Below are 20,784 nucleotides of genomic sequence, written 5' to 3' on the forward strand. Positions count from 1 at the left end.
TATCTGCATGTACTAACTTGCTAAATTATGGTGTGCTAATTGGTAGTTCACATGACAAGATATGCACAGTTGACCATGCTTATTAAAATTCAGGCCATCCGCAGTTAGCGATAACAAACAATGTGCCTGGGACTTTTAACACCTTCAACCTGCAGATAATCCCTAGAACTCTTGAGGTTCAATCTTCAGCCTCCTTCCAAAGATCAGTGAATAAGCAGCTAACCTGAAGCTCAATGCAACACCAGATACCAACATGGAAATTCTCATTTTAATGGGAAACATATGTAGCTATTTCCTATTTGGCACTGTGAAGATAAAACACCCATGAGCTGACTTTGGGGATAGTCTCTATGCAAGTGTTTGACATTGTGCAAACATGATTAAATTTTGTCTTGTTTGGTTTGTCTGCAAGGTAAAGACAGGTGGGAAAAGCCAGGGCCAAGAATTCCCAAACTGGGAAATCAGCCCGAGTGTCATAAAGCTGTGCATCTTTCCTAAAATTAAGAATCCTCATGGATGGGACAGGCAGTTTTTTCTAAATGAAATTCTTTCATTGATATTTTAAAGCCTGGATTAAAAGCCATTGTAAGCTGAATGAAGTAAGACAAGCTCCCATCTACATACGAGTGATGAGGCAATTTAGTAAAAATTCATAGAATAATGGAATAAAAAAACTGGAAGGGACTCAGCAATCATTTAATCCATCCTTTCCCAAATTGTGTTCTACAGGAATCTAGATCCATGGGAGAGAGTGGTGATAGAAGTGACTAGTCAAATAGGCTAAGGAAATGTATGGTTAGACAAAATTGAACAAGTTTATACACATATAATTTATGCCTCCTCAAAAAATTAGATTGAGTATGTCACAGTTTTCAAACTTAAGTCACCATGAAATTCTTTTCCACTGACTATTAATGTTTTGCAGAACTAATGGCTGGCAGAACAAAGTTAAGATGACCTGATCTAGCCTAATCCCTTTATTTTACAGAAAAGGAAAGGACTGACAGCAGCTCTTCAGGGAGCACCATGGGCAACAATGCTCTCAGGTGTGGCCCAGAGCTGCTGCACTAGGTCAGGCTTCCTGGTCTCTCTGGAGGAGGAAGGGTCCTGGAAAGCAGCTTGCAATTGGTGTCCCCTCCCTGCTTCTCTCAACACAGGGACAGCTGAATCAGACACTCTCCAAAGTACCCATTCTAGCCTCAGGGCAGTGAAACAATTACTTCACATTTATTTCCTTAAAACATTTCACTTTCACAATCTTTTCCCTAGCGTCTTCAGAGTCTGCCAATGGACAATTTTCCAGCACTCAAAGATAAAGACAATCTTGAAATTAAGCTTATACATCCAGGTCAGGAGTTTTGTTCTCACACGATTTCAGAAGGGTGAATTCTTAAATTATCGATTCTAACTCTTCATCATTGAATTAACGGGCTTAATCTAAAATGTAGCTCCAAACTAGGAAATATTTTAATTCAGGCTGGATTCAAAATTCCCTGGTCACAAAGATGATTCAGTGCATTAGGATCTGTTGCATTTATGCCCCAATTTGCATGGATAATATTATTTTAATGCTTTTTTTATGCACACAGATTTTTTTAAAATAGCCTGAACAAATAGAATTTACAGAAGGACCTCCTTGCAAAATTCTCATTTGGCACTTATTATAGACTGGCTTGTTTCATTAGTTATCTTATTTCCATACTCAATTGTAAACAACTGAAGACAGGATTTACTTACAAGTCTTCTTATGGCCTGCAGAGCTAGGAACTGAACTGTGCCTTGCTGCAGGAACATAAATATTTAATGACAGATTGGCTGATAATAGGACACTAACAGGACACCTTCTAAAAGGAGATACCATATAAAATGAAAGGATTGTCTCCTTTATAATAGATGAGAACAGATAAGGTTTTCTCTCTCTCTCTTTCTCTCATGTATGCAAACACACACACACAAACACATATGCACATTATACTAAACTAACTACAAGGCACTTGAGCATCTTGTGGGGCTGCTGGAACTTCACACCAAATACCACTTTCAATTGAATTGCACCACCAAAAACTCCTAGTATTTGAGCTGGGAAACTATCTGGAATTCTAGATAAAAGAGCGGTTGCTACATCATCCCTAAACAGGCATCGAGCTCCATTAAAAAGAGGAAGAATTCTCTTAGGCAGTTTTCACATCTTTCACACATCAAAACTTCCAAGTGAGAGGTTTTTAAAAGGCACAAGAGACAACTGCTCAAAATGGCTCTGCACTAAGGAAGCATTGTTCGCCTGGGTTCCAGAACTTATTTGATCTTTAATTTTATTGCAATAAGGATAACTTCTCCAAATATGACATTCCCATTGATGGATACACTTCAGGATCCAAAAAGCCACATCTATGTAGAGCAGTGTTCCTGGGGCCAGGTGCACTAAAAACGTGTTGCTCCCTCAGGGGAATAGTTGTTCCTTCCTCGCACTATCCACGTGAGAAGCCAACAAGAAATCTGAATTTGAGCCACAATGCTCAACAGTGGCGTGTTTACTCACAGCTCCCATTGAAAACCTGTTTTATTGAGAAAGAAACGGCCAGATTAATGGCAAAGTGCGTGTTTAGAGGACTTCCCTCTATGACAACAAAGACAGTCCTCAGGATGTTCATATTTCGTCTTAACCCCTCAGGAATGCAAGGCAGCAATTTTGAGAGGCAACCTCAGCTTGAGTGTTTCAAATGAGGTGCGGTACAACTGCAGAGAGGAGCCACATTCAATAAAACACTACCCTAGCTTTTCAATTTTCACTCCTAATTACATACTTTTATTTTTAAATCACATGTAGACGCTCTTGTTGCATTTTCTATAAGCATCAATTTCACCAGTCCTGACTATAGGCAATCCTTTAACCTAGAAGAGTTTATTAAAATAACATTATTATTGTCTTGTATTTATGTTAATTTCTCCAGTCCCTGTGGTGCACTAAGTGCGCTTCCCCAGAGTACCTCTTACTTTCTCACGTTTCTCTCAGACCAAGGAAATCTGACTTCACATGCAATAGAAATTACCCTTAGATCACAGCCGAGAAAACAAAAGGGGTAAGCCCTGGAGTATGATGTTTGGGGATACTTGATCGTTGCCTAGGTAGCATTTAATTAGTCCTGGGTTGCAGCTGGGAGTGGGGTGCTGGTACCTGGGTAACCTTTGTCATTGTGACTAAACCCATGGTTGAACAATCAAAATGCAATGCTTATTATACTCTCCATTTTCACCCCTTTCTTCTTTAGGAATTAGACACACACACTCTCTCTTTCTCTCTCTCTGACACATATACACAGTTCGCAAATTAAGAGAACTCTCACGCTGGGCAGGGTGACTCACACCTGTAATCTCAACACTTTGGGAAGCGGGGGCAGGAGGATCGCTTGAGGCCAGGAGTTCAAGACCAGACTGGGCAACAGAGTGAGACTCCTTCTCTACAAAATAATTTAAAAACTAGCTGGGCATAGGCCGGGTGCGGTGGCTCACGCCTGTAATCCCAGCACTTTGGGAGGCCGAGGCGGGCAGATCACGAGGTCAGGAGATCGAGACCATCCTGGCTAACACAGTGAAACCCTGTCTCTACTAAAAATACAAAAAATTAGCCGGGCGTCGTGGCGGGCGCCTGTAGTCCCGCTACTCGGGAGCCTGAGGCAGGAGAATGGCGTGAACCTGGGAGGCATAGCTTGCAGTGAGCCGAGATCGCGCCACTGCACTCCAGCCTGGGCGACAGAGTGAGACTCCATCTTCAAAAAAAACTAAAAAAAAACAAAAAAAACAAATTAGCTGGGCATAGTGGCAGGCTGGTAGTCCCAGCTATTTCAGAGGCTGAGACGAGAGGGTAGCTTCATCCCAGGAGGCAGAGACTGCAGTGAGCTGTAATTGCACCACTGCACTCCAGCCTGGGTGACAGAGGGGAGAACCTGTCTCAAAAACAAAAAGAGATTAAAAAAATAAAAAGAAACTCTCTTTGTTGAGAAACAGTGAATTTTAAAGCTGTGAATGACTTATTTTCCCAACAAAATTATAAACAGTGGGAAATACTTCATTCTTCCAAATATTCCCTTACAGTTGCTTTCTTATTAATAAGCACTCAAAAACATTACTTGGCACTTTTAAAGTGATCTATTAGTTTATGCTTTATTCTTCATCTTCCACCATTATTTCTAGTAGGCTACCATAGGTGCTGAACAAACTGCCCCAGAGGAAGACCAAAAAGCAGGCAGAAAAAGCAAAGAGACTGTGCTTGCTTGATGGTTTGCTGTTGCTGCATACTTAAAAAAAACCTTTAAAAAAAAAACTCTACTAACAAAAATCATGAGCTCTCTTTGGTCTCTGGAGATGAAGACAAAAGCAGTGACACTCAGCATGAGGTGCTGTCCTTGGTTAGCAGCTGTCGTGGAACGCACTTAGTTGGGTTTAATGGAGGGGTTATTGACATCTCCTAAAATGGCTCCTGGGCCCAGGCAGCCAATTTTCTGCTACCTTCCTGCCTATGCCTGTCTATGCTGAGTGGTTCCACAGTGCCCATTAGGAACTGCGTGAGAGCCATTACAGTCAGCAGAGTAAAACATCCTTTCCACTCTTAAAAAAAAAAAAAAAGTGAGATGAATAGGTATTTCTAGGGTGGTCTGAAAGAGCCCATTATTAACTACCCTGAGGAATGAGGAAGCCTGAACATGGCAGTGAAATGCCATTTTATTCCTTTCTGCTGGCCACACCTGCACCAAGGGAAAAAATTCCCTTGTATGTGAGGATCTGGATATAAAGAATCCTGAAATTTGAAAGTTGACCAAGATGTAAAGCTTGCAGGAATTATGCCTTATGCTGCGTACACTATAAAATTCTAATCTTCTCCTTGGAAGGTCTGGCTCTTTCACCGCTACAAAAGGATGCAGGTGGGGGTGACTGGGCTGTCTGCTGCTCGGGCGGCAAAGTCTCAATGGGAGCACTGGGGTGACAGCGGACAGCATGAGGAGCTGCCGATCACTCTGTTCCCTGCAACCGGGCCAGGAGGGCTCAGGGCACGGGGCAAGTGGGAGAAAGGCTAGGGATTTGCATTAAAATGGGACTGTCCTTCCCAGGCAGGCAGCAATGACCTCAAGGAATATTAAACAGAGATCTGGTTACCTTAACGAATATAATGCTCTCTATTTGTCATTTTCTTCTAACATACCATGATTTCTCCTATAACTTTGTATGATGATGCAATGAGGAAAGATGAGCAGAGCCTCACAGGCATGGGGACAAGTACCTAGACCTGTGCGTGTACACAAACAACACAGAAAACATGAGGATAAAGAATCGGCTGTCCCTCTGAAATTGCAGGTTCCCTGAGGGTGAGTCAGCCCCTTGAATGCCGCTAGAACATATATTTGTGTGCCTTATTGTTTAAAGGTTGGAGCAGGGCTGAAAACACGTTCATTACTCCCTGTCATAGAGCAGTTGATGTATTCTAGGCACATACAATTAAGCTATAATTCTACACACAACAGACTAAACACACAAGTCTAGACAGAGAAAGATGGCTTAAAATATTCTTAGACCTTTTCTAAGAGTATTTTCTCATTTTCTTATCACTCAACTGGTAAATATTAGTTGTAACCCGTGCCTCATTAATGTCAAAGGGAGAAGATTCGCATGACTGAAATTCAAAGGGCTGATTCTAATTCTCCATCAAAAACCAATCTCCAGGCAAGATGTTTTTAGCAATCACTCAGCACAAATCTAAAGATGCTCAGCTGTGGTTCGTTTATCTTCTAGGAAAAAGGCATCGGTTCTTAAAACAAAACTGCCCATATACACCATCCATCACATTTTATGATGATTTTTGTGAATGTGATCTAGATGTTATAAAACTAGTGACAAAATGTAAATATATCAAGGTCTTACTGTGTATTCAGCTAAGAAAATAAACCACAAGAAATCTGTTTCTTAAACCTGGCAACGTCTATAGTCACCTGTTGATTGGTGAGAGCAGAAGAGAAAAGCGAGTGTAGAACGGCGTGGAGGGAGTGACCATGGATGGGTTATCATAGCAAGGAGGCAGGCCAGCCCTCAAACTGTGCACACGTTCCCTGACAGCCCTTGCGTGGGCACCCACAGGACCATTTGCAAATGGTCTCCAACCCCTTCTCAGGCTCTGCTTTACCAGCCAGCACTTTAAAGCATTGCCGGCTTTTTGCTCTCAAGCCCAAAGGACCTTAGAAGCTCAGCCATAGAATGTTGTCACCCTTTACACATAATCAGCAGCTCTGCACCTTCTGAGAATGCTGAAAGCAGTCGTTTCTCTGCGAAACATCTTTAATACAAATTTAAAATTACTACAAAAAGGAAACTAGCCAAATATCAATACCCGGTATTTCCCACAGATAATAACAATCACCAAATATACAAGTCAAATAGATACTCCAGAAGGGAGACAGCACTTGTTCACATTTGTTTCCATGTGACAAGCCCCGTCTTAAGAGCTTTACACACTTTAATTCATTTGATCTGCATTGAAACTATGAGGTGGGGCCGGGCGCAGTGGCTCGCGCCAGTAATTCCAGTGCTTTGGGAGGCTGAAGTGGGCGGATGATGAGGTCAGGAGATCGAGACCTTCCTGGCTAATGCAGTGAAACCCCGTCTCTACTAAAAATACAAAAAAATTAGCCAGGCATGGTGGCGGGCGCCTGTAGTCCCAGCTACTCGGGAGGCTGAGGCAGGAGAATGGTGTGAACCCGGGAGGCGGAGCTTGCTGTGAGCCGAGATTGCGCCACTGCACTCCAGCCTGGGCAACAGAGCAAGACTCTATCTCAAAAAAAAAAAAAAAAAAAAAAGAAACTATGAGGTGGAACTGATCATCCTTGTTTACAAACAAGAAGACTGAAAACGGTTAGTTAACTTGTCCAAGATGACACAGCAAATAAACCGTGGGGTTAAGATCAAACAAGGCAGTTTGACTCCAGAATCTGTACTCTTCATCATTATGCTAGGCTGCTGATGAGGAGTCAGATGATCAAAATTTTTAAATTATTTTAATAGGCAGATAAAAGTGGCAAAATGATGGGAAAAAATAAAAATTGAAACTGATTTTCAGTCTGACATCACTTGTCCTGAGAATAGTTTTTATTTGTTTGCTTGTTTCAAAATGATGTCTGTCTACCACAGATAATTATGGGGCACTTCTTACAACCCCTGGGAGATATCCTTCTTTACTACTATACATAGACAGTCCTAAAGTTAAATTTGGGAAAGAAGCAAATGGCAACGGAAAATGAAATAAACCCTGTACAGCATGGTAAGCCTAGCTTTGCTTTTGTGGTCAGACTTAACCAAAATGATTCTCATCCAACATGATTAGGGTACAAAAAACATATGATATAATAGGTAAATAAAAATTTTATGATAGTATTTAAAATCATAACTTTAAAGAAATATAAGACTGTTGTTCTGGCCGGGCACAGTGGCTCACACCTATAATCCCAGAACTTTGAGGCCAAGGCAGACAGATTGCTTGAGCTCAGGAGTTCTAGATCAGCCTGGGCAACATGGGGAAATCCAATCTCTACAAAACATACAAAAAATTACCTAGGTGTGATGGTGCACACCTATGGTCCCAGCTACTCAGGAGGCTGAGGTGGGGGGATCACTTGAGCCCAGGAGGTTGAGGTTGCAGTGAGCCAAGATTGCACCACTGCACTCCAGCCTGGGCAATGACATAGCTAAGACTGTTTCAAAACAACAACAACAAAAGACTGTTGCTCTATTTTGAAAAGACTCAACTACTGAACTTTCCTTTGAGTAAAAGATTAGAGAGTGTTCATAAAAGAACACCTAACCTTTTCTTTCAAGATGACTGTTCTCACTTGAGCCAGCTTAGATGTGGCCAGGAATGGCTTTACATCAAGGCAAATCAGCAGAGACCTGCCCTGGGCACACAGCAAAGGTTTGTTGAGTGATCTTTAGGCAAGGCAATGCTGCAATAGTAAGGCAAAATAATAGTAAGATAAACCCAGATGACTGACCACTCCAAGAATTACAGTATGCCAGAGTTGGACAGTGCTTAAAGATCACAGAACTAACATTCTGGGGAACTGAGGCACACACCACCCACCTTGTGTAGAGAAAGCACTCATATTTCAGATTCCTGCTCAAAGGATATTATTCAAGATGACTAAGTCTTTCAGAGTGGTCTTGAATGAGACCTACAATCCTGAAGAAATAGTCAAATCAAATCTCAAAACCATATTTTAAAACTAGTATAAGGGATAAACTAGTACAAAGGAATCAATCTTGTGCCATTTGCACAATCTGTTAGCTGCAATTTGAGGCTATCTTCAGTCTTTACAAGTGAACTCTAATTATTAAAAAACAACAAAAGCTATCATAACCAACAGGAACATAAGACAGATATACGGGTGACTTGAGCCTTAATTTACTTATGTCATAAAAGGCAATAAATATTTTACTATAACTCTGCTGGCCTTAAAACAAAACAAAACTGTGGCTGGGCATGGTGGCTCATGCCTATAATCCTAGCACTTTGGGAGGCCAAGGCAGGTGGATTGCTAGAGCCCAGGAGTTTAAGACCAGCCTGGGCAACATAGTGAGACCCTGTCTCTATGTTTTTTTAAACCCAAACCTCCCAAAAATCTGTTTGAAGCCTGGATTTGATGCAGGGGGCTAGATTTTATGTTGGTCTGTATATGATTGTTAAATGCCTTCTCCTTTCACAAGAATATAAGTGTAATAAAGGTAATGACTGTATTTGTTTTGTTCTTCACAGTGTCCTCACTCACCAAGCACCCTATAATGCCTGGTATATTGTAGGTGCTATTTTTAACAATGTTTTACCTGGCTGAAAAATGGCTCTATTTTTTTTAGGGGATCCATCCTTCATCTTGCTCCTTGGCTCTAAGTTAATTTAAGATTCTTGAAATTAGGCAGGTGTGGTGGCATGTACCTGTAATCCCAGCTACTTGGAAGGCTGAGGTGGGAGGGTCATTTGAGCCCAGGAGTTTGAGAGCAGCCTGGGCAACATGGTGAGACCCTGTCTCAAAAAACAATGAAAGATTCTTGAAACCCTAAAGGAAAATGTTCAGCTAATTCCATTTCAGGGGAACTGAAGTACATGAGTTAGCTAGAGACCACTAGACTTGGACCCACTTAAAAACAGACTTCAAATTTTTCCATAAAACCTTTCCAGTTTGTTCAGGAAAAGCTAAAGGCTTCCCTGGGCCCAATCCAGTGATCATCCTGTGATCTCCATGTCTTCTTATCCTCTAACATCTTTTCTCTTTAAAACACACTTATCTGAAACTGAATCTGACATGTGCTTTTATCACCTTACAGTCCTGGTTGGAAACCTTTATGCTCCCCACACAGGAGCATGACTATAATGGCTCTATTCTAGATGCTTAATTCCCAGAGGGGAGCCTTGGCCTGTAAAGTGTACTCATAGGCTTGACAGGGAAAGTCGCAATATCAGTCCTTTCTAGCGTTGGCAAGAATAGTAAAGATGCTGTGTGTCCAAAGTCCAATCTCCAAACACAGCCTCTAGCATAACACTATACAACTAGGTAGGTAACTAATCCTTACTGAAGGTGATAGCAGGAGAAAGGAGAGGAGAATGGGGTACATTAGGCTAACGTGACAGTTTGGGGGAACTTGATCTTCCTACTCCACAGGAGCAATACTAGGTCTTGGGTCTAGAAATGGTTAATTCTTCAGCAATGCTTGCAGCCTTTCATTATGCAATACGCAGTTGTCACTCTATAAAGGCAATCCAAATATGAATGAACACAATGAGAACCATATGACTTGTACACACAAAAAAAGTAGTCTTACAAACAATCATAGTAAAAAAGCCAGAACAACCTACAGAGAAAAAATAAAAGCTTGTAGTTTTTACATTTTGAAATAATCATACTTTTTGGAAAACAGCACTTCCCTCATTTTTTTTGTGAGATGGTTTTAAAAGATATGGAGATATCGCAAGACAAAAATACAATAAAATAACAACAAGAGAAACAACCTTATACTGTACCTTTCCTTCAGCAAATCATATGCTGTCTGACAGTCTCTGGATTCCTTTTTTCTCAAAGCAAAGTTACTTAAAAACTGATTTTTCATGTGACTTTGCAGCAAGTTAACTTTTAATAAACCATTTCTTGCTAAGCTTTTCTTAGCACATTTATTCAATTCCATACTTGAAAGCTACAATGCATTTCAATAACTGAAATGTATGGGATTTTATTCTAATATTAAACAAAAGGAAGAACTGAGACAGTCCTATGGGCATATTACTGCAGCCAAATGTGATTCACGAAGGCACTGATATTCTATAAAAGTGATTTCAAATATCAATGTATATACACGACTAATGGAATATGACCTAACCAGTCAAAATAGGCTGAATCTCATTCCTGATGTTATATCAATGCCAATAAAATTAGGAATCATATAACAAAAGCATATGGGCAGAAAATAGCTTTCTCTTATGTAAAATTCAAGTGATGGTCAAGAAATAAGATGTAATACAGTGTTTCTGATGGGTCAATGGCAAAGGTCTGGAGAAATATATTCCAGGTTTGGAGTCTTTATGGGCCAGAAACTGTCTCATAATTCCTAAATGTGACCAAATGGGAGGAATATAGGTTATTGCTCACAAGAAGAAGACGAGATGGGTCAGTATGAATACATCCCCAGCACCAGAGGCATGGGTCAGATCATAGCCCCAGGAAGGTGGCTGGTTAGTGGGAACATCTTCACATATGACAAATTTTTGCATCCTTACCTTTAATTATTCTTTGATATTCTTTTTCATCTCTGAAAAAAAGGCTATTTTAACAGCAGTTTGTAAAATCAGATTCTTTTACCCACACGAAGAAAGATAAGTGGTAATGCAATGGCGGGTGATAATGCAATTATGAAATGACGATGTATATTTCATTTTGAAATGCAGTATATGTTTCCTTTTTCTTTTGCAGGAAGACAGTTCTGGGATCCTAGGAGCATCCAGTTTGTATTCAGAATTTCATTTGAGTAAGATTAACATTTAAATAGTTTGTAGTCCCTTGAGCTCAGAATACAGTGAGATACACATACACACACTATACTATCTCTCTCTCTTTCTCTCTCTCTCTTTCTCAAGCCCTGAATATCAATTCAAAATTTGTGTGATCATTGATGTGTGTGTGTATATATATATACACATACACAACCCTAGAACTTAAAAACTCATTAAGAATCCACAAAATAGATAACCCACACAGTGATAACCTAGAGTGACTTCCTAAACTGTGGCTGCTGGCTAACCTAGTTGATAATAACAAATACAAAGTATCCTTTTAGCAATAAGAGAGTCTTTTTGCTGCCTCAGACAAAGCTTTCTAGCTTGCTCCTTGTCCTTTGGAATTCTAGGCTGACCAACACTGAGCGGAAGCCTCACCTGGGACTTCAGGAGAGAATCTTGCAGAGTGTCGAGATACAAAAAGTTTGAGTTCTTGGTCCAAGTTGCATTCAATCAGGTTTGTGTCCCATGATCGGATTCCTAGGGAGGGAAAGAAAGACAGTTGAGAGACTTCCAGTTAGTCATTTCAGAGTGGTTTGGACAACATCACTGTAATATTTCTCAGGCTTTCAGGGAGGATGTGGGAACTCCTTTTCTGAAGAGCTTGGTGGCTTAGCAGTGGATGCCCACAAAATGGGAGGGCCAGGGAGGTCTCTCCACCGGGCCACAAGGGAGGGATAATTAGCAGTGTGGACTGAACTTCTGCCCCTCATAAAAAGTAAATGCACCTCTTCTGGAAGAGTCAAAGAAAACAGTTGTTAGGAAAATGACAGGCTGTATTCCAGGGAGGGACTACAAAGGGCAGGAAGATGTTAGTTCTTAAGAAGCTAAGAGGCCAACAGACTAACTCTAGCTTGTAGACAGACTAACTCCACTTGTAGGTGGCAAGAAAATGTAGAATAAACGCAAAGAAAATACATGGGGGCTGCCATTCAAGCACGGGCCTTTGTTTCTAAAATGATGTTCTGGTAGTATACATGTGTAATTTCTTTCCTTTACCCATCCCGTTTTTGACTTTGGTTTATCAAGCCCTGGATATCAATCCAAGATTTATGTGATCTTTGATAAACAGAGTGGATCCACTCAATCTTCAAGACTTGGCCTGTCTGTCCTTCCAGGCACTTTTCTGTTACCTGAGTAGCTTGGCAGGCAGCTCTTTTATTCACAATTGTTCATTGTATTCAATTTTCTTATCCAGAGGCAAAGAAAAATGGCAACTTTTTATACTTTATAAAACATTTATGGAGTTGGGGGCATGAATCAGCTATTCCTACCCTAGGCTGAACGGAAAGGAAGTCCTATCAGACTTCCTTTCCCTAGGCTGAAAGGAATATCCAGGGTGAGAGGAACAGGAGGGCAAGAGGCGGGATGAGGGCAGCTTCCTGTGCTCATGCCCTACTCTCTAGCCTCTTCCTTCCTCCTCCCACTGTCCTCTTTCTCCTGCCCTCCCAAAGGGGATGGCCCAGAGGGAACCCCAGAGAGCATCATAGAAGGGAGGTCTGGAGAGTAAGCCAGGGAAAGTTGGGGAACCCCAGAACTCTGGTGTGTGTGTGTGTTTTACATGTTTACATATTATATATTACATTTTTCCTAATAGGTTGCTCATGGTGGAGCCAGTGTGTGGTATCCATCATTGTACCTTTGTATAGAGCATTCTCAATTGCCAGGAACAAATCTCTAGAACAACAGACATTTATTGCATACCTCCTAAAGGTAAGGGCTTGAACCTCTAGGTATAATACAGCAGGTGAACTATCTCTAAATTAACACCCAGTCATGTAATCATTTTTGTTGGACATTAGTCATGTATACAGACTTGAGGGAATAAATAGCAGTGTGTTACTTAAATACACACTGGATCCTTAAGGCATATTTGTATTTACCCTTGGTTATATTGTATTCAGTCTTCCTATCCTGTAAAGAATCAAGGTGGATTATACATAGACATCACAAAAAAAAAAAAGATTCTGGAAACTCAGTTCACTGCACATCTAAAATATCTTTAGATTACACACCACAGACCTTTTCAACCAGGAGGAATATTTTCAAATAGATGTGTGTCCACTAAATACAGGCAGAAATTTCTCATATGATCAATGGGAAGAATTCAGATGTGGAAGAGTTAACGTGCTTAAGGAAAGGTCAAATTATAAGGGAGAATTTTATGGCTCTTCCTGGAAACATTAATAGCCTCAGTTTGCATTTGTGCTAATGGAGTATTTAAATTTTAACAAGAAAGGCATGTTGAGATTTCGCAGATCTTTTTAGTGCAGAAATGATAAATGGGTTCTTTTTGTTTCACAGAGAGCTTGACAGGTTGAGAGGTCTGAATTCATTAGAATATTTTACTTCAATGTATACACTATATACTAGTCTAGTGCAAAAAAATCGAGTTCCTGTCTGAGCTGCTTAATTGGTATTGTTGACTGAATTCTCCGTGTTCCAGGTCTGAGCTCTACTTTGTCTTCTACCCTGTCAAGCTGGGTCAATAAGTTAATAATGAGACATATGCATTTAAATTAAATTCATACAATTTTTCTGTCTTTATTCTAAGTAATGTCTAAATTGGTACATTATTTGAATGACTTCATCCAGGGTTATCTGCAGACTTGCTCTTACATTGTTACTTGCCATTTTCCCTTGGCTTCAGTTAACTTGTCATGGCACACACAATTAAATGTTTGCTTTATATTTTCATACATATTTTATTTTTGACATATTTGTAATTTAGCAATAGAAAAAGTACTAAATGATAAATCCACTTAGTAATTTCTAAATTATACTAGTAAACGGCTGATAAAAATATTTCTCATTTTTACACTCCCAGTGAAACTAAAAATGTAGGGTTCTTTTTTCAAGAGAGCAATTTCCACCCAAATTGTTTCTTAGCAATGCACAACCGCTACTACCACTTATAAAATAAAGGTTATGTTGGATTTGCCAGCTATTTTAGTTGGAAAGAAAAATTTTGGAATCAGGCCACTTTCCATACCAATTTTAGAAATAAAATAATTTGTAATTACTTTGTATCTCCTGCTGGATAATATTGGTAAAGGCAAAGAGTAGTTGTTAATGAAGGTTCATATTGCATTTAGTAGGTTTATGTAGTTCCCCTTTGTGCCTAACAAGGAGCCAACAGCGAGCCCTCAAAAGTTTACAGGACAGAAAAATATCTCTTTGGCCCTTCCCATATTCTCCCCTCTCTGAATCTGGCTGGAGGGCATCCTGGGGTGTTGGTGAAGAGGTTCTAAAGAGGCTTTCAGAAGCAAGTCATCCTGGTCTCTGTTGGGGAGCAGGGAAGCCCTCTTTCTAATTTTCACCCCAATATACACCAAGTCAAGCTCTTCCTGGAGGCTTTGTTTCCCCAGCATTCTAAGACTGTACCCCTTCTGGGCGTACCCAGGTGGGGGCAGAATAACTCCAGGCAGTTGGAGGCAGTGAACCCCATTCTTTCAATGTCTGGAGCCAAAAGGCATCCGTCATCTCTGAGAACAATCTGGGCCTGCTCTGTGGCTATTGCCCAGCCCTGAAAGTGAGCTCCTTGGGACCAGGGAGCAACAAAAGATCTTTCCTTCTCAGTTCTCTGACCCCAGGTGGTAGCAGTGGACACAAGGGAGGCTAACGTGCACATGATATACACAGATGAGAAAAGGAGAAAAGAATAGGTTATGGGGCAGGGAGGCAGGGAGGGGTCATTAAAGAACAAGTCAGGGTGAAAAATGAGGAGAAGTCAGGTACTCTTGGTGTGTACAGGCTAGATTGTTCCAAGTTTTCCAATCATGTAAGCATTTTGCAGGGTTGTTTAATGAAACCAACAATTTAAAAAAGCACCTCCCATTTAAAAGCTAAAATTCATATTTCTAAAGATGACAGTGGATTGAAGAAAGCAAAATGAAATGACCATGCATTGTATGTTGATGGCACATGGGTTCTATCTGACAGTTATTTGGGCCTTTGGCAAGTTGATTTTCCTTTATGGGCTTTAGTTGCTCCCTCTGAAAAACAGGCTTTTGGATATTTTTTCCAAGTACCTAAATCATTAACCTAGAATCATAAGATTATATTTGTAAAACTATGCTAAAAAGTGGTCTGAAATCAGATTGAAATCATAAACTACATAAATGAACTAAAGGAAATGCTACGTTTAGGAATGCTTTATTTCTCAGAGGAAAAAATTCTTATTTTTTCCCTTGAACTCATCTTTAATTTGCTTTTTTTCTTTTTTTAAAGCCAGCAACTTGATGTTCATAACATATGTATGTAATGACGATAATATCTTACATACAGAGCTCATAGTTTCAAAGCATTGATAATAAATAATTTAGGTCTGAGATAACATCTTACAATAGAAGCAAATGAGAAGTGACTTATAATTATTTGCTTGTCTAAAAAGTTATAACTTATTTTTTTAAAGTAAGCCCTTAGAGAAGGTGAACAATTTAATGACCTTAAATTTGGGGACTGGCTTGTGTTTCAGCATGGATCACAGAGCTGTCGTAGATAATACCAATTAAGCAGTGCAAGCAGAAATCCATCTGTCTTCGACTTTGAAAAGTATAGGCAAATATAGTAAATTTAAGACTCTCTAACATTTAATTCTCACCACATATGGTATTGGTTTCTTATTTCCCCTGTTAAAAGAAAAGGAAAACTAAACCCCAAATCTTTCCTGGGTTTTAAATTCTCTTACCATCTTAGACTGAAGGACATTCAGTTAAGTGACATCAGAATGTAACAATGTAATCAGCTAAACTTTTATCTAAAAATGCAGAGCAGTAGATGTTACATTCATCTATCTTTTCACCAACAAATCTTGCTGATTCCCAGTGTTAACTAAAGGAAAAGTTATAATCTAACGGTAATTGAAAACATCAAACAGACACTTAATATTCTTTATATGTTTTAGTTCCTTAAAAAAAAAAATGAAACAATGAAAACTTCACAAGGCTCTAGAATTCAGTTTGCAAGACACGGATGTATGTCCTGTATGTATTAAAATAAAACCAAGAAGCAGGGTTTTGCTGAAAATGAGAACCACTAGCTAAATCCATGCTGGGGGCTAATTAGGGAGGAGAAAAAGGAGGTGCCAAAGAGAAGTAGTTGGTGGTAGCGAAAACGATTTGGAATAAAGTCCTGCATAACTAAATAAATGAAGCTAGCCTAGTCCGAGGAAACACTATTGTTCCAAACTCTGGAGGAGACATGTCCAAAGCTTTCATTATGCTTTCCAAATATAGTTGAGAAAGCAAGAGGGACCATCTCTCTTCCCTGGTTTCAAGAGGCATTTACGAAGCATCCACACTGGGACGTCCCAGGCCTGTTGATTTACTGCATTACCACCATGTCTCTACAGATTTATAGATTATTTTCTAGGCTTCCCAGAGAGCCCTCAGTAATCAGATGGCAAGAATCCAAGTCGCCAGGGTCTCCAAACCCAGAGTCTCAGTTAAGGCAGGAGGGGAAATAGGAAGAAAGAGTAACAGATGCGGAACTGCCTTCCCAGCCTGCAACACACAATCATCAGAGCTGGCCCCCCTGGAGCAGCTCCATCTTGCTTCACACAACAAGGCCCAAAGGCACCAAGCAACAACAGCAGTGGCCTCTGGAGGAGGCCCAGCTGAGACCTGGCGGCTGAAGCAGCAGCTTGTCGTGCACAGGAAAACAGGACCAGCCTGCTCTGTTGCTAAGTCATCTCAGACTGTCTGAAAAGCTATGGGAGCAGGATTTTCACTTAGCGCTGGAAGGGCCTGCATCTTGAGCTGCAGCCAAGACCCCAGAACCCAGGAGAGCCATCTTCAGAGGAAAAGCAGCATCTGCTACGGTGTGTAAAGAAACGGCTCTGCTCCCTCACTTGGTTGATTCTTAATGGGATCAATACAGTCATTTCGGAGTTCCATGCAAAAACCTGACCAAATTAGGGAATTAAAAAATCAGGAAGCCATGATGTCTATTGCAAAGGGAACACAAGGGGGCTTCTGGGGTTCCAGTAATGTCTGTTTCTTGATCTGGGTAACCCAGGCGTGTCCGTTTTGTGAAAATTCGTTGAGCTGCTCATCTTTGATTTGTGCCCTTTCCTCTCTATATAATACTTCAACCGAATTTTTTAAAAAATTAATGTCAAGAAGACAAATCTGAATTTTGTCACTAAGTGCTAGTAGTGTAAAAACGAGTAAAGGCAGGGAGCCCTTCTTCATAGCAGTACGTGGATGCGTCTGTTTTCTCCATAAATAGATGCAGCTTGTATAAACCCTCTGAGGAATAGGGCACTGAAAGGATGATCAGATGAGTAACAAAGCAGGAAGATAATTACGATCCGAAGGTGATTGCTGAACCATCTCCCAGCATGGGGCGCTGCCCACAAGTGGATGGCCATACAAAGGCAAGCCCTGAAAACTGTTGTACTGAAACCTTCCTCCCATCATAGGATGTTAGCCAACCCTGCACTAACATCATGTCAGGGTCAGAAAACGAGTGACGCTGCAGTACTGGTACTTCTGTCACTTATGAGTGCTGTGACCTTGAGCCGGTTCTCTTACCCTTCCTGCCTCTCTGGGCCCCCAGCTCTAAAACGGGGTTGATGATCCCTCTCCTAGCACCACCACATCGAATGGTTATGAAGATTTTGTAGATAGAAAAGCACCTCCTAATATATTCTTTTTCCCAGAAATGCTACTTACAAATAATTTTTTAAAGTAAAAAATCCAAAGTCATTGATTCCCACAATAGCCACACCCAAAGTCAGTACGTGTAAAATTTTTCCAGGAGAAAATTGTGCAAATAAACTAAATTAGAACAGATTAGACCAAAGGCCTATATAGTCTGAAAATGAAGGGTTATTGAGATGCTCAAATAAGACATTTCACTACTGAAATATCTCTTGTTCTTGAATTTTTTGGAATAAAATACTATGACTTTCTGCTCACATTTTTTTTTTTTTTTTTTTAAGCTAAAAGGGAAAATCAAGTGCTTTAAAGTTAAACAAAAGAACCAGGTCTGCAACTCCAGTCCCCACCCTGCAGCCTTTTGTTCTGGGGACAAGTGGCCGTTTCCAACTGCAGAGGCAGATGACAAGCATTTATTTTTTCATCTAAAACCAGGTTTTTCTTTCGTCTTTTATTGGGGAGGGGGAGCGGGAAACGAGGGCTGCGTGAACGCCCTTTGTCCGCCTCGGGCTGCCGTAGAGACCGCAGTGCGGACTGCACCACGCCCACCAACCGGTGTCTCCCGGAGAAACGCTTCAGCACCACCCCAGGAGAATAGAGCGCGGGCTGGGGCTGCGGAGGGACCCGGCGACCTCTGTCAGGAGCGAGGGGAGGGCCGGGACGCCGGGGATAAAGGGAAAGGCAGAGACCAGAGCTGCCCACCCAGGGACTCCCAGGGCAACAAAGCCAGGCAAACTGAGAGGTGGGGGCGCGCGGCCCCCGCCAGCCCGAGGCCCGGGCGGAGCGCACGCCCAGCCAGCCGTGCCCGACGGGGGCGCCGCAGTGTGGGGGGGCAGGTGTGGCGGGCGGTCCGGAGGCACTGCGGCAGCTCGGGTGGGGCTGGGGGCGGGTCTCTCTGTGCGCCCGAGGCTGTGCCCGCCGGACTCTCACGGCCCCGCCCGGGGTCCCCGGCGTACCGCTATTCGGCCTCCGCAGAGCGCGCCACTGGTGCGAGCACCGGGCGAGGAGCTGACCCTACCCGCTGACGTCTCCCTCACCGACCCCCTTCAAGCTACCACTCCCGAGGCTGGGACTTCTAAAAGCAGCAGCCCCACCCCGCAACTTGGGGTCCCATTGTCCTTTCTGAGAGCTGCAGCCAAGGCCCCAAGGGCGGTAGCGAGGCGGGCTCTGTCTGGTGGCGAAGCGCAGGCGGTTCTGCATCCCAGCATCTCCCCGGGGAGGGGGGGCGGGGGGAGCGGGCGTGGCCCTAGGACTAGCCTAGTCATTCTGAGGAAAGAAAGGATCGGGAGGTTTGAAATCAGAAAAGGTATTTCTCAGGGGCTGAGGTAGCCGTGGTGAGGATGAATCCCACGCGGGCCCTGGCACATGGGCTTCGGCCCCAGGTCTGCGGTGGTGGGGGTCCCAGCCTTTTCCTGAGGCCAGAAGAGGACTGAAAGGAGTGGTTGCATCAGGTCTCCCCCACCCTTCTGCCTCCTGCGGTTGCGGCTTTATTGTGGCCTCTGCTCCCCTGACACCTGCATTTCACTTAGCGGGAGAGGCGGTGGCCAACTCAGCACAGGCTGCGGACTCAGCGTGGTGACAGATCCCTCAAGGTTATTGGAGACTCTCCCTCTGGGTCTCATATCTAATAATTCGGATTATTCTTAATTAGCCCAGAAAGGGTCTGGACAAGTATGAGAGGTGACGAGGAGAGGCATGGGTGCGGGGCGCGCGGGAGGAGCGCAGTGACCGTCGCGCCCTGGGTGGGGTCGTGTTTGCGCGTCTGCCAGCGCGCGTCTCTGGGGGCGCGGGGCCACTTACCGAGCTCGATGTTGCCGATGGCACGCCGCAGGTGCTCCTCGGTCACGATCTCGCCGACGACCACCAGCAAGTAGAACTTGCTGTCAAGGAAGCGGTGCGACAGGCTAGGCGAGGTGGACGCCGCCGGGTTGGCGATGCTGCCGGATGGCTCCGGCTCGGTGGCTTCCACCACCACGGTCGCCATCCTGCCGGCTGCTGTGCCTCGGCGAAGTGTCTCGCTCCGGCCGCTCCTCTCCTCTGCGGCAGGAGAAAGGATTATCTCCGAAGGTGCTGTCTCCGCTCCGCCCCCTGCGTCCCCCCTCCTCTGGCGCCGCGCGCCGCCTCCCCCTCCGCCCTCTCCCAGCGCCGCGGAGAGTGCGCGGCGGAGAGGAGCGGGGAGTGAGAGAGGGCGGGGAGGCGGCGCCGCTTTTATATGGAGACTAGGCAGGGAGCCGGGAGGAGGAGGAAGAGGAGGAGGAAAGGACCACCCGGCACATCCTCACGCGGTGGCTGCCTCCGCTCTTCCAGCCGTTGGCCCGGGGCTGATGTCATCTGCAGCAAATCATCTCGCCCGCGGCCCGGAAGCTGGAGGAACGAGGTGTGCGGACAATGGTCGGGGCAGGGCCGCGAGCCAAGGGGCTGGGGCGCCCGCTGAGCTCCTGCTGCAGCCGTGAAGGGGGAAGACGCTCTCAACCTACACCACCCACCACGTACACACCCACTGCCCACTCCTCACCCTCACCCTGTCTGTGCATGGGAATGGGATGAGTTTCCATTTTCGGAGTGGGGGTCTTTTCTCTTGTTGGAGTTGCACTAGTCAGGCCTCTGCCTTGTGTGCTGTGTATGATGTAGCCAGGTTCTCAGGAACTGGGATAGCCACAGTGGGCAGATGCGGGGCTGTGGGTACCCCGCCTAGGAAGACGGAACCTGTCTTTTCTTTGACCTTGTGGCTTTAAGAAGACGAATTTACTGATATTTACCAATATCAATATTTACCACCTTCACTTAAAGAATACATCAAAAATGCAAAACTTAAGCCTACTATTGTTCAGGCCTTGGATTCTACTCTGGCAGGGCCAAGGATGAAAAAGTACTGGCTTTGTGGTGCTCATGGGAAATGAGAGAAATGCAGATGTATTATATTAGATACCAATTTCTTTCCTTAATGTGCTGAACAGATAGTATCAGTAATAACAAAGAATAAAGAGAAGATACTGTCTCTACCCAGCAGGGTTACAGTGACTATAATGTACTTTTCAGTTCCTT

General features: G+C 43.1%; 1 protein-coding gene across 1 annotated transcript in view; it reads right to left on the minus strand.

Moving 5' to 3' along the window:
- Positions 1-20,069, minus strand: part of MAP1B (microtubule associated protein 1B) — a 102,369-nt gene extending 82,300 nt beyond the window's left edge. The window contains exons 1-2 of the mRNA XM_003810490.5: positions 19,540-20,069; positions 11,456-11,557 (exon numbers count right to left, since the gene is read on the minus strand). Coding sequence (XP_003810538.3) covers positions 11,456-11,557; positions 19,540-19,723 — 286 coding nt within the window. The 5' untranslated portion in view covers positions 19,724-20,069. The remainder of the gene's footprint in view (positions 1-11,455; positions 11,558-19,539) is intronic.
- Between the last annotated feature and the right edge of the window lie 715 nt (positions 20,070-20,784).

This window comes from Pan paniscus, chromosome 4 (assembly GCF_029289425.2).
Source record: "Pan paniscus chromosome 4, NHGRI_mPanPan1-v2.0_pri, whole genome shotgun sequence".
Lineage (NCBI taxonomy): Eukaryota > Metazoa > Chordata > Mammalia > Primates > Hominidae > Pan > Pan paniscus.